The 15,237-nt window shown below is 39.4% G+C and overlaps 1 protein-coding gene across 2 annotated transcripts in view; it reads left to right on the top strand.

The window, feature by feature from the left end:
- The window catches only part of COMMD1 (copper metabolism domain containing 1), an 83,939-nt gene that overhangs the window by 14,254 nt on the left and 54,448 nt on the right, over positions 1–15,237 (top strand). For both annotated transcript variants that reach the window (XM_082480324.1, XM_082480325.1), the window contains exon 2: positions 8,180–8,461. In XM_082480324.1, coding sequence (XP_082336450.1) covers positions 8,180–8,461 — 282 coding nt within the window. The remainder of the gene's footprint in view (positions 1–8,179; positions 8,462–15,237) is intronic.

The raw sequence follows: 15,237 nt of genomic DNA, 5'->3' as shown, positions 1-15,237 counted from the left end.
CTTCCATCTGTTGAGAGTCCTCATTTCTGAATCCAACTCCTTCAGGAGGACTGAAGAAGAAACCATTTTAGACTGAATAGTATAACCTGCGAAGATTTAGACATTCTCCAAGAAAAGAACTTGCTTCTAGCTGAAGCGTAGTTCAGGGAGCATGTGTGTATGCTCCTTCGTTTTGAAAAAGGTTGAACCTGTCAAACTTGTCTGTAACATGGCTGCATGTTTAAGAACTACTGGAAATGTGACATTTCTTTGCCTCCACCCCAAGTGGCAAAATGCCTTTTAAACGGAAGCAAAGAATTTGACTCAACTGGGGAAAAAACTGATAGCAATGCTTGGGATTTCTTTTGCTGTAAATCAGTTAAATACAGGCCAGGAGGGACAATTTATATTTCTTTTTTTAATTTTAATAGATTTATATTTTTAATCCTGCTATTTGACTTTTCTAGTTGCAAGTATGCGTGCTATTAATAGAACGTTTCCTTATTTTTTCAGTTCCCCGTTTTATCTCCCTCTAGCCTGTCCAACGCCTATCTGTGCTCTCTGAGAAGCACTTTCCATTGCCTTTTTTTCTTGTACATCTCTTCCTCTTTCTATTTTAAATAATTTAAGTAGTTTGCAAACTATTATACAGGAAGGGGGTGGTGCTTCTTTTTTATGTTTATTGCTTAAAATACAAGCTTTTAGTATCTATTCGTAGTCTGAGTATGCAGGCATAGTTTGGAGATCTGTCTATGACTAACAGAATTATTAGTGGGTGGGCTTGTTCTGTTTCGTTTTTTTTTATTATTATTATTTTTTTATTATTATTTATTCTTGTTCTGTAAGTGGTATAAAGCCTAGACAGAGTCTTTAAGTAGGTCCAGACAGAGTAATCCAGATGTTTCTCAATTTTTCCTTCAGCTAAAGATGTTTTTTAGACACTGGAGTGGGGGAGCCACTTTTTTGAGCTCAGCACAGCAGGTTTGCAAGGAAGTGTGATCTGACCACAGGAGCGTGGCTCAGGTTGTGGTTCATCTGGTGGCTGCCTATTTTAATCAACCTTTTATCCTCCTTTGTCATCAAATGAGTCTTTGTACCGCAGAAAAATGACACCTCCTGCAAATAAATTTAGGAAGCAGTGTTTTATGGAATTACGAGTTCAAACTAGTAATTTCTAGCAGACACACTGACTGATGGCAGGCTGGAGAAAAAATGTTGCGGTCTCTTTAGATGCTTTTGAAAAGTAATGCTGAGATCTCTTTTGTGTTCAATTGTAAGCTAGGCCAAAAATAGCTGTATATCTACTCCCCGTTATTGAACTTAATGTTCAAATGAAAAAGTAATTTTAGCAGAGAACATTGGGTTTGGTGAGCTTGTATGCAGAAAAAATAAGATAGGGATTTGGGGGGGTTCTGCTTTCTGGGAACCTGGGAACCTTGGTGGAGAAAAGGGAGGAGTTGGTCGAGAGGCATGGAAGGGACCCATTGAGAAGCGTTTTATCTTCCCTGTGCACATTTGACAAGTCTGTATGGAATCAAGCTTAATAAGATCAGAAATGCAGGAAGGATGTAATTTTGCCTGAAACTTCATGATGTGCATGCATTTTTCCCATCTGCTGTAGCAGTTAAGTAATTTTTTATTGTTGTTGCTGTGTGTTGCGAGTCCTCTGGTTCGAGAAGAAAGCTTGATGTAAGTCAGAAAAACTCAAAAATATTTACAAGACTACTGAATGTCTATTGACCTGGTTACTGTCTCCAATGAATCAAAAGGCTCTACAGGTTGGAATAAGAAGTAGGTGTTGCAGATCTATTACACACTAGAAAAAAATTAAACTACAGGCTTTCAATATATATATATATTATTATCATCATCCTCTTAATGATTCAGTTCACTCTTTTCTCATAGCAAACAGTTTCATTTCACTTTTAACTCTGTATTAGAGCTCAAGAAGCAGCAAACTAAAATAATACTGGGATGTAATATGGAACTTGAATAAAAGAAATTTGTGTGATCTCCTGTGGATTAGATGAAGACTCAAAGATTAGTTAAAATCTTTCTACTTTGACGTAGAAGTACTAAATGTATTAAGGTCACTTGTGATTTCTGACTTACAAGTTTGGGGGTGTGTAGAAACCTTTTGCTTTGGGTTTGTTTTTTTTTTTTTCCAAAAGATGGATCACCATTTTCAAGTGCAGACAAGCAGGCTGTTGCATCTAATTTTATCTTAATTCCAATTCTCAGGAGAGCTCTTTACTCTAATAAACAGTGTTTGTGAGGCACAACCTACCAACTAGTTGAAAACCTCCACTGTCTCCAGAAACGTGGGAAAGTCTTCTGGACTAATATCCAGGGAACATCTATGGGAACAGCTGGATATATCAGCAGCCCTTGGGAGAGAGTCTGGTTAGTACATACTTAGAAAGGAGGACCCAGAAACCACAGGGTTGTGGAGATGTTCTCATATTCCTCCTCTCTGAAGCTACTATTTGCAGAAGAACATGCTGAGCTAACTTTGACAAACAGCTTAGTGTCACTGGGACCTGCGTGTGTCGTTACGCCCAAAGATGATGAGAGCTGTTTCTGCCCCCCCCCCCCCCGCTTTTCCAGGGTTGCCTTTCCTTTTAAATAAGAAGGAAGCTACAGACCCCGAAGCTGGCACCCCCTATCCGCCCCAAATCCAGTAAAGGTTTTCTTCTAAGGATAAGCAAAAGAAATACATAGTATTTTGATGTTAACAGGAGTTGGTTTTGTGTGATCAAAATGTTTTGGCTGAGCTGGGTCCCTTGGCACATCCCTCCTGTCTGCAACTGGTCCCCCTGTCTCCGTGCATGTGCTCCAAGGGTCTGAGAAATGGTTTTCGAGGTTATATTGCTAAAAGCATCCAAATTGCAAGGGTTGTATCACAGGAATAGCCTCTATCCCCACCTCCCAAAAACTTGAAGAGACGAGTTCATTAGTACAGTACACGGCACTGAATTGTTTGTTTCTCTGAGCTTGTGATTTCTTTGTGCTGCAGGCTGGCAGCAGCCTGCAATTTTGAGGGTCAGCTGGAGAAAATGCCTACGCATGCTGGTATGGCCAGGTCTTGGAGCGCTTCCGGAATGGTTGACAAGTAAATGTTTTATTTCTGGAAGTGAAGCGTGTTCTTTTTTTCCCCAGTGGGTTTTACCAATTGTTGTTTCTCACTGGTATTGCATGCTTGTCAGGCTTTATTTCTCAGAAGAGATAATGAATTTAAGTCTGTTTTCCTGTTCTGTGTACCAAGGCACATGTCTAATGGATCTAATTAAGCCCATACAAAACTCTCCAGATTATCAAATACTGTTCCATTAAGGAAATAGTATTTGAAGTCATATTTTTATTGGCTGAATTATATTTGAAGACATAGTGGGTATGTTTTGAAGGTGAACACAAGGAGAAGTCAGTATGACTAAAAACTGTTGCTGTTCTTTAAAAGCATCTGCCCAGACTCTGGAAAGAAAGGTATAGCCAGTTGCTGAGGGTAGGATTTGTGTGCTTGTAGTGTGACAAGCTGTGCTTCCTAGGGTGGAAAAAAAAAAAGGCATATTTTAACAAATATATTACATAATGTGAGGAAATTTTTAATATCTAATGGTGTTCTCATACAGACTCTAGTTTTGAAAACAGGCTCTTTTTACTTAGTCACTTGAGTGAATAGTCATAGTAATGTAAATGAAATTACTCAGTGGCATAGAGCAGTCATGATTTTATACACTCTTAGAAAACTTTTCTGCTTTTTGTTAGTTGAAGATTTTTGTGTTAAAATAGTAAATCATTTGTGACTACTGATAAAAACTGGAATTAGGTCCTACATAACTTTTTTTCCTCGGAGTCATACTTCCAACACAGCATTTCTTGATGGGCTGTAGAACTGCATAGAGGTGGGACAGTCTATAAATAAAAAGGGGTCTGTGATAATATATTGCAAAAATATGCTTATCGAGGCCTGCTGAAGAGGTCAGGTGGGAAACGACTAAGGCAGGGTCTTCACGGCCACACACTTAGCTCAGAATATAGAGTCTATATAATACAGTGACTGTATATGTGTCTATATAATACACTGACAGTACAGCAACTCAAGTTACCGCAGTAGATCCTGCCCTTTTTGGTCTGTCTGGACTACTATTGGCATTAATAAGACGTATCCCTCTCAAACCAATGCAGACAGTGATTCAGCTGTAGAACCTGATGGATAAAATAGGTTTCAACACCTCTAAGTCCTGAGAAGGTTACAGTAATCATGCTAAAATGTGTGTGTGTTTTTTTATCCTGGCAGCGAAACCGTCTTCAACCCTGCTGTGGGAGCTGGACAACAGCTCGTCATCGTCCTGGTGGTGGTAAACGCTCAACCAAAGTTCCGAGGGTTTAAAAGCATGAGAGAAAACCTGTAATCGGATATATTTGATATCTGTAGATATAAGCGCAGAACCACCACTCATGTTTTAACTTTAAATTAATCCTTAGAAATATCAATAAGGTGTATTCACTGTAATTTGATATTCTATATAATAAATGAGCGTTGTTAAAAGTAATGGAAAGAACTGTTTGTAATGCTGTGCAGAATATGACTGGAAATAGAATTTTCTGCCAATTTAAATTAAAACACTTCCTCAAGCTTTAAAAAAGTCTGAAATTTAACTGTGGCCATTCATATGAGCAATGGAGTAGAACTGTGCTTGTTTAAAGAATGAATTGTGTAAGTGTTAGTACATTAAAGAAGATGGAAGATCAGCAAAGACCTCAATTGTTCGCTCATTCTTTGTAACTAATATTAGGTTTCCTGTCCACAATGAAAAGAATTCAAGTTAAGATGAAAAAGAATATTAAAGTGAGTTGCTGCTCTTCTGTGACTTTAAAACCTTTATAGCTGGTGGGTTTTGTTGAGGAATTTCAAAGAAAATACATCTTCCTTAATATCTTTATTCAGCTATATTGAGGCATAGCTCATTGATTGCTTGTAGCTGCTTGCAGTTAAAATTTATATATTTTTTTTTTTAAAGGGGGGTTTCGGTACTCCTGTTTCCAAGCTGAGAGAGATTCTAGTCTGAATGATGGGCTATGTAGGTATATTATTTAAAGCATGCGTTACCTGATAAATATTCCATCGAAATACATGTGGTTGTTATCTTCTGGTTTCTTAGCTGTGTCCATGTACAGTATAAAGGCGATCCGTATTGTGGGTACACGTGCACACGTGTCTGAGAGAGAGAGGTAGAAATGATAGCTAATTATGATACATGGTTTCCTTCCTCTGTTTTATGTGACAGTATTTTGGTAGCAAACGATATCAGGCTGCTTCTAGTACATGAATGTACAGAGTTTTTAAATGTAGCTCATGCCTGATCTTAACTAATTGTCATTCTGTTGATAATCATTGCCAAACAGGACAGTTTAACTGTCCTGCGTAAGCCCTGGTAATGTTGTTTTGTCTTCCTTATGCTTAAAACGGCAAGCTTGGTCATAAGCTTCCTCTTTCGGATACACTTCGAAGTCAGATTTATATCATGTGTCAAGCACAATAAGGAACTTTGTGTGTGTGGTTTTTATCAGCTTAGCAAAGCACTGCCAGAGATCCTGCTGTGTCTCGCAAAAAAGGGTTGTGGGGAAGGGGATAAGGTTAAAAGGAACCCCTAAGAATTACAAATATGAAATATTTGAAGGTTAAAGTCAAGCCGAGAAAAGGGTTACCTGGTTATTTGGTCCAGTGAATCCGCATTGGGTTCACATTTAATGCAGATTAGACGTTTCTCCATGACACCTTTGCTTCATTCAGTGCAGAGGATGCAGTTTATGTTCTTGGTTCCTGTGGAGGAATAAAACAGAAGGCATTTTTCTGCACAACTGAACGGAGGACGAAGTCTGCATCTCAACTTGATCTTGGTCTTGACAGGGCTTATACAAGGTGTTGGGATCCAGGATTGCTTTTTCACCTCTATTCCTCCCCGCCCCCCTTCCCAGAAACCAAGACAGAAGGTGTACATAAATGGTAGTTGGTGTCACGCAACACACAAACAGATCCCAGATGTAGTGATATGAGAAATGTTAAACCAGAAAATATTTCACACTGCTGTTCGTAGACAGTCCTGATCATGTAAAACGTGGATGTAGGAAAGGACTGTAAGTAAATAGCTTTTCTTTTAAAAAGGAAAAGGAGTGCTTTTTTCACTTACAGCATAGTTAGATATTATAGGATGCTTACCTCTTAAGTTAAGCATCTTCATGGTAAAAGGAAAATATATATGGATGTAATGAATGCCTTATGGAAAAAACCAGAGTGGTGCACTAGGCATTTCCAATTTTATAATAAATTGGCAGATGCTCCTATTAAACTGGAGCCCTGGTACAGCTGAGCAGTTGCTTCATATGGATTGCCATTTCTTTTCTTGATCACGTAACAGATGGCAGCTAATCCGTTGCGAGAGCAAGGGAAGGCAGTGCTTCCTCTTATAAAAAATACTATAGACTGGATGGTAAAAGGCAGTGTAACCGTTATAGATAAAAAGTTGTTTGTTGAGTCTGGTTTGCGTTTCTCTTGAAAACAAAACTTGGGGTAAGGAGGATGTGGTGGTGTATCTGCTGAAGGTTGAGCACATCGCAGTGTTGGCTTTACTCCCCTCAAAGCAGCAAACCTGCCACTGTTCTCTGTTGCTTATGTGATGTGCAAGCTCTTTGTTTTGGGCTAGTTCTTGTGGTTTTGTGTTGGGTTTTTTTCTTTACCTGCCGCTTTATTTCAGGCCGTTCCTGATGTGACTAAGATCGTGTACTTTGACATCTGTCTGGTCTAGAGGAAGGTGGCAAAGCCTGCCAGTAGCTCACCTGCTAACAATTTTAGACCATCACCAATGAAATGGGGAGAAGCAGCAGGTTTTCCATCCTCAACAAACTCCCGGAATGCCAACCCATCAGTTTTTAAAGAAGCAATACCCAATTTTGCAGATAAGCAATGCAAAGCGCAGAGTGTGCGTCTGGCCAAAAGCCACACAATGTTTCCCCCTTGGTTAACAACAGTCACATCGTTATTACCCTGAACGTGTGGAGTACAGCAGTAGGAATATCGCATCAAGGGAAATTAAACCGAGGCAAATCCCAAGGATTGCAGCGGTGGCCGCACTTCACCTTGCTGCACCCCGTATTGGCGTGTGCTTGGAGGTGGCACGTTCATTTAGGATAAGCTGCATCCATTTTGGGTGAGAATGAAGTAAAAGCGTCTGCTTGAAACTACAATGGGGAAACTTAGCCACAGTTTCCTCTCCTCACCTCCTGTCCTCCCCTCCCTTCAGGGCTCTATTTAGCAACTGTTGCCAGTTAGGCAATGCAAATTTAGGGCTGTAGGATTATCAGCTTTGAAAAAATAGGTGGAAAAACTGGATATCTATTAAAAAGGGGGGGTTGGGAAGAATCATTTCTGTTGCTGTTGCAGGGAGTAGTAAATGATCCCTTACCCCCCCTTGCAAAAGACAAACACAGCGTTTAGCCTGACAGAGCCTGCTGACGCTTCAGAAGCAGCTGTGGTTGCATTTTCAAGGCCAGCTTCACGCTCTCCCTTGGAAGACTCGTGCTTTTGCCACTGCGGCCAGCGCACTGCTGTGGCCAGCGCTGCGTGCCCTGCCTGGCGGGTGCGGCGTTTACCAGTTTGACTTCCTTCGTCTGCAGTGCGGAGGTGGCGAATGAAGCTGTGGGTGTCACGACCAGCTGGGATGTCTCCTCACTTGCCTTGGGGGCATACCATGTATCCCCCAGCTTTCTGACCATCAGAACAGCAGTGTCGGGCCAGACCCCTAACCCAGCTCCCAGCACACCGTCCCCAGCAGCAACCAGTTGGGCGTGCATAGGGCATACTAGGGCCAGGCAGGCTGTGAGAGAAGGCTCCTCGTTATCCTGTTCTAGGACTGCATTCCCAAAGGCCCTCCCCAGTTTCCCTATCACTGTTACTGATCCCATTACCCTCCAGCTGTCCGGGGGCAGGAATCTGGGATAAGCGGTAGGCACTTGCAATTTGAGTTTTAATGAAAGTTGTTCAGGTTATTTCCATAACTCAATTTTGTTTGCACCATCCCTTAAAAATACAGTATTTGTAAAACCCTAAAGGTGTGACATTCTGGTAGACTTTTCAGCTTAGACTGTTAAAGAGTGTTTTTGAGCAAGCTTTTCCCTTTTTCTCCTTTTATTTTCCCTACAGTCCATTGCTTCGGCGGACATGGATTTGAATCAGCTGGAGGCTTTTCTCACCGCCCAAACCAAAAAACAAGGTGGCATCACAGCCGATCAAGCTGCAGTCATTGCAAAATTCTGGAAGAATCACCGAGTAAAGATCCACGAGAGCCTGATCAATCAAAGCCGTTGGGATAATGTCTTGAAAAACATGAACTGGCGAGTGGATCTTAAGTCACAGTCCAGACATATCGATCAGATAAACACTCCTGTTGCAGTAGTTGAAATGGAATTGGGAAAAAATGGGCAGGTAAGCTTTCTTTTGCAAAATACATAAACCTGACTTAGCTATGTATGTGCTGAGATGTTTTACTTATTGCTGAATTCACTGCATCCAAATCAAGTCAGTGTATTTTTCACCACCGGGCCTTTAATGTACTTGAACTTGTGGTCCATCTTTGGATACAAAGATACATTCTGGGTGGTGAATGCAACTTTAGCTTATTTTATATCTTCATATATGTATTAACCACACTCTTTACATTAAGCTTGGAAAGTCTGAGGACATAGAAATCAAACATAAAATCAGCCGTATTAGCAATTAGATTAACATTATACTTGTATTCCATGCACTGCGAAGTTGATTAGTCTTTTTTTTTTTTTTTTTTTTTTTTTAAGTCAAATACTAAAATTAGGTAATACCTGCAAAGTAGAAGCTGAAAAAGAATAAATTCACAAATTATGATGATCAAGCATCCCTTACATTTTAGGACAAATGAGGGGAACGACTACTCTTTATTTTACATAACACCTATTTTCATGTTACAAGTACGTCTTTATTACCAGTCACATTATACAATCTGGTCTTATCTGCCTGAAAGAGATATATAGCTCTATTAGTGCTGAACACTGCATTTCTTTTTAATCTTTATAATTCATATGAATGTACAACAAAAGGCACAGCTTCCTGTCTTCAATTTTTCTGTCTTTTTCTGACAGGACGTGTGTTTCAATTTGGTATCTTTTTTCCTCTGTGATGTGCTGGCAAATCTTAAAAACTCATTTCTTAGAAGTAGCCTACTGCAAATCATACCGTGAGCTAATTTGGGGGTTTTGATGTTAACAGTTAACATTTAGCAAGTTGTCTTGGATATCATAATATTTTAGTAGCTTCTAGCAAAAGAGTACCTGGAGTAGGTATACCTAAAGTGTGTGTGTATGTGTATATATGTATACATATACACACACCTGGAGTATACCTGTGCAGACTGAATGATTTAATTGAAACTATATGCCTATGAAGGCCAGAATGAAAGTACAACTAAACTGGGAGTTTATATATAACTTTTTATATATATATACACTATATATACACACTATATATAGTCTATATATCCTATATAGAGTGTATATATAGTATATGTATAAAGTGTGTATATATATATATAAAGTGTATATATATATACTTTATATATATACTACTGAGACAGTATATATTGTTGAAGTTATTTTGTTAGTCAGCTTCTCGCCTCACTCTTTGAAAGCTTACCCTTCCAAAGTGCTGACCCTCTGCCTTCCACTCCTCTAGCTCTGCAGTGACTGATACAATAATGGATCAAAAAAGTGGAGTTTACTGCTCAGAATCTTGAGATTGGAAATAATTATATTCCATTAGTAACAAATGGAAAAAGTTTAAAAAATGATTAAAAAAAGGGTTACAGTGAGTACATTAGAGTGAGTACATTACTGAGCAAATGGGAAAAATACCCATGTTCATTAAAGAAAATAAATCCTTAACTCAGAACCGCTGTTGTATTTCATAAGGGAATTATGTAGTTAGTGGCTCTTGTTTTGAAATTGTTTTTTCCCTGGTAATGGATTATTACGGTAACATCAATCAGCAAGTACATTTGTATTTCTTCCACCCTGTGTAGCAAGAGAAAAGGGATGTGAATGTGAAGGAAGAATACACGTTTCTGAGATAATGTAATTTTTCTTACCCAAGAGCCCCACAACAAAACCAGAATGAATTATCTTAGCAATGCAGCTTCTTATTTTAAATGTACCAAGGGAAGTGGTGGTGTAGTGTTTGAACTGCCACCAGGCGTAATTTTTGTCTCCTCTGCAGAGGACATTGAGCTGTCGGCAAGGCTGGCGCTCAAAGGGTGAATAAGGGTGTTAGACTGGTACTTACCAAAATAATAATGGAGAAATTGGGATTGTCACCACTTGAGTCAAAATCGATGTTTATTTTAAGGAGCTGTGGTTTCTCATAGTCTTTAGCTTTGGATTAAATAGGTTCTCTGCGGAAAAGCATTTGGCTGAGGTGGTCCATAGCAAGCTCACGTGATGGGATCAGGCAGGGGAGCTGGGGGAACTCCGGGACCAAAACAGCAGCAAGTGGGTTGCCAGAACAGTTCCTCCAGCCCTCAGCCTCTTCCCACAGGTGTTTGGGGACCTCCTGGAAAGATGGTTGCAGAGACTTTACTGTTGGAGGCAGAACGAGTTCTTCTTGCATGCTGGATCCAGCTCACAAACTTAAACCCATCATGTCTTATAGCCTTTATAGGTATTTTTACTTTATTGTTAGCGCATTTGTATCTGTTCTAAATATCAAGTTTTGTAGCACATCAAATACGTATATGCTGGTACCTTTCTGAAAGTTAACGGAGAGAAAGTCTTTTCTAAAACGTTGTCAGTCGTAGATGTGATTTGGCTAATACTGAAGATTTGTAGAAGAAAGCTGGCAGCTGACTCACAAGTAAATTATTCAGAACAGACTGTTTTCATTTGGACACTTGATAACAGGGGAGTATACAAATGCATTGATGTGTAATGAATTGACATTAATATTTCATGTATTTCAACGGAAGCAAAGAAATACTTAGTAGAACATGTGCCTTTCCAGAATTTCAAGTCGCTCTGATTCTTCTTTGTGTCTCTGGACTAGATTTAGATCTCTGCCCAGCAGAAGGCCAGGCAGTTTGGTGGAGTGTCTGCTCCTTCTGCTTCAATAAGTAACCTTGCTTTCTGCTTGCTATCTCTGAATTTTAATCAGTCAATTCTTTCAGGACGGAAAAACTGTATGCATAAGATCTAATATGGCTAGAAATGGGGAATTTGAAGTGACCGCTTCATAAATGCCAGTAGGCTGAGTGTACATGAATTATGTCAAATTTCATGAATGTTTTCTGATGGAAGAGAGATGTTTCTGGGTTTGAGAACCATTACAACTTGCATGCATTAATTCTTGCTATCCTTGGCATTACTGATAATAGAAAAAAGTGAACCCTTTCCTCCAAGTGCTCTTAAAAACACTTCTAATGAGAAACATTTGGAAATACTGGTGCTCCAAACTTTGGAAAGTTTGGTTCAGGGTCTGTAACTTGCAGTTTGAACTCTTCTTCTTCAGTAAAGATTTTATAGTGACATTTAAAGTTTCTTTTATGCTGGTAATGTAGTCTTTATACATTTTTATACATCTGCCTGGTTAAAGGCAGATGAACACGCTAGCCATGACTCTACTCTGCTTTGAAAGCCCATTTTCTTTAACAACATGACTAAAAATAAAATCCTAAAGCAGTTGCACTTTAGCCTGCGTTTGCCTTCATCTGTTCATGATATTCAGTGCTCATCACTGCCAGTCCATTTTTTCCTTTTGAACAGCTCATCTTTTCTTTTGCACAATGGTTTTATCCCCCTGTATCTCTATACCTTGCCGGCATTCTCTTAAAACATCTATAGCTCCCTGCCCTCTTCTTTATGTCCTTTTTGATCTTGTTCTCCTTCATGGAGCATCACTGTAAAGCTCTTTTGGCATGAAATTTCAACCGGACAGGAATCTGCCGGGAGGGACAGCGGAGTGAGCTGGAGAGTTGCCCTTCTTGTGCCCTTCCTGCCCCGCTGCATCAACGCTGCTCCGCATGGTGAACGGTCGCTGCTGCGCAATGTTAGCTTACCTGCAGATTGCAGTTGCAGATTTATATCTGACCTTGTCATTAATAGAAAACAAATGCATTGGTTTTGCGCTGTGACTTGGCGTTAAGATATATTTAAACTTATTTAATGGATTTTGTTGGGTTATTTTCCTTAGCAGATGTGCCCCTCCCTTGGGGCTGTGTTCTTCCCAATAGTGTTCTGGGCTGATTTGCCAATAAGTTTTACTTTCTTGCAGTGTTATATATTTAGCAGTATAATATCTGAGACTGATCAAATGTTATAAATTAGCCTGAGTACTTGCTCTTGGCTTTTATGCTTGAACTTATTTACAGAGTGGGTATTTTCCCATCCATTTCTTTTCAGTGTTTAAGATACTGGTAGTCCCTGTAATAGCACTTTTATTGGAGTTTTGTGGGATGTTAAGCGTGTTTTATGAGCAAAGAGTATTTTCTGCCCTGATTTAACACAAAGTCTGGGATTCCACTGCAGGGTTCTTCCCGGAAAGACCTGAGGAAATCGCATCAGGATTATGGATTAGAGTTTTTTTTCCCCAAACGTTGTATATCTCTTCTCTTTCTTTTTTTAAAGCATCTACGTGCCAGAGGTGTCATAAAACTTAGTTAATAGTACGCAGTAGGGAAATATTACTACTACATAGCAAATACTAAAAGCCACGATATAAGTTAAGAAATTAGGATCATTTCTTTCAAATTTAAGGGCAAAGAGCAGCCTCTCATTCCATATCTTTTTTCTGAAGTCTAAAATCACCAGGGATATGTATCTTCATATGAAACAAATATCTTTCTTTAGAGAAAGAACAAGTATTAGTAATAGACTTTTGGTGAATTGAAAATCTAGTGGTTGCTAGTTCTGACTATATTTTGATTGTCACTTTAACCTCTCACCAGTGAGAGAAATGCTCTCTGATTAAAGGACTTACTAGATGAAGCGATCCTTTGCCAGTGCAAGAACTTACCTGATACTGGAAAAGTAAGAACTGTCAGTTCACAATTTACCTTAGGTGTATCACGTCTGCTCTCTGCTAGCAGCTGGGTCCAGCCCCTGGTAATTCGGAGAAAATAATAATAATTCAGCTAATAATTCTGTTAAGTCAGGTGTGGAAAGACTTCATAATGAATGTAGACAGTTGTCATGTGCTATATGGAGGAGGTAAAATGCCACCAAGATTTTGAAGGTCTGGAGCTTGAAATGCTATCAACTTTTAGTTTGTATGACACTGACAATTTAATTCTTTCAATGTTCTGGGGAGGAGTAAAGTAGTTCTCAAACTTTTAGGGGATCAAAATTGTTTCTGACTTGTTAATTATGTATATTCTGCACAAATTTCGGCTGAAATTGTATCGCGCATGCTATAAACAAATGATAAGCTGAATTCACGCATGTTGACAAATATTAAAATTGAACATGCTTTCACAGTGTAATAAAAAAATCTTTGGATTTAGCTTCTGTAAATCTCATTACCTTGCTAGGATTACGGACTGAATGCCGTTGAGGATCTGTTGGTGTTTTGCGCATTTTTGTAAGCACGAGTCTCTTGGTTTCCCTAGGCTGTGGTTATCTCCAGCAATAGCTTTCACCACTGAGGAAAGGTCAGATCAAGAAAACGTCATGAGTAAACTCATGCTATAGGGAGGAAGGATTATGGCTGTGCTTGCGTTTGCCTCCATGTGACGCCAGGTCAGGCTGCTTCAGAGTTATCGCTGAAAATAACTTCAGATAATGGACTTCCAGTCCTTTTTATGTAGGATCTATTCTGAAAAGACAGACCGCCTTTTGTCGGATATCGGTAGGGGCAAAGCGATGCTTGGGGAGACGAAAAGCAGTTCTAGCTACCCGAACCAAAATAAGGGCAGCCTGGCCTACGGAGGGGAAGGAAAAACAACCACCAAAACTGTTTTTCCTTTCCAGCCTTAATCCATTTTAATCTTTGTAGTTATTAGAAATTATCAGAAATATTGTTCCGGTCAAAAGCAGGAAAGCGCGGGCATTTAGAAGCCAAATCGATCAACTTAACCACAACGGTCTTAATACTTTTATGTGATTAAAAAGATAAAACCCAGTAAGTAGAAGGTAGTGGAAAAAAATCACCTTTGTGGCCAAGCTGAATGTAATCACTCAAGCTTTTGTTCACCTTGGAAATTTATGGGCTGGAGGGAACAGTTACATAAGCCTGTACAGTGCAAAAGCAAATAAAAACCAGAGAGGGCGACGGGTCACTCGGCACAGAGAAAACTGGAACACAGTTGACTGACTTAATTCAGTTATTTCCTTAATCCTCTGCATGGCACTCAGTAGTCCTGTGCTTTGACGGTTCAATTTTTGTCACCGTCTCCTGAAAGCAAAGTGGAATTTGGGGAACAAGAAGAGAACTTTGTTATTTGTGGCCATTGGGATTTTTAACTATAGTATGGTACAGAGATAAGAGCATTAAATTGATATATTAGTTAAGCAATTGCTTGACTTGAATCATCATTTTTCCACTGTATATATTTGACTATATTTTGACATTTACCTCATCTGTTTGTCCTATACAAAGCATGGATATTCTGCAGTTAGTGGAACTAAGAATCTCCGTCCTTGTTTATGCGTGCTGTGTATGTAAATATACCAGCACATGTGCCTATCTGCACACATGCACACATATATTCCTTGCCAATGGGTTTTTTACTCTGGAACTGGATTTGCTGAAGCAGTTAAATAGAATAATTTAAGTGAGATATAAATATTTTTAATTGTAGTTGAGCTCAAGGGTATTATGGGGAGAGTTCTGGATTGATCGAAGGTGAGCTCTATGAAGATAGATGTTATCATAACAATGCCTATTTACTGCCTTTCATCTGCCTAAATGCAGATTCAGTCCTAGGCCCTTGGAATTTTTTACCTTCTCAGAAAATGTATTGAGGTCTTGGACATTATGACAGGGAATGTGCCATCTGTTATGCATCTCGTGTGATCAACAAGTACTTTGCGATCTGACATCAATCTGGCATTCTCATGCAGCGATGAAATGTTGCGTAGCTTTGATGAAACACCCTCCAGAGCCATTTCTTGCAGCCTTGGGAAACAGACTATGATGAGGCTGGGACCGGGGCAGCTGGGTTCAACAGACCTGTCTGTTGAAAATTG

This window comes from Vanellus vanellus (assembly GCF_965231255.1).
Source record: "Vanellus vanellus genome assembly, chromosome: 3".
NCBI classification, from domain to species: Eukaryota; Metazoa; Chordata; class Aves; order Charadriiformes; family Charadriidae; genus Vanellus; species Vanellus vanellus.
The sequence above is the reverse complement of the archived record's forward strand: the minus strand, read 5'-3'. Positions and strand labels throughout refer to the sequence as shown.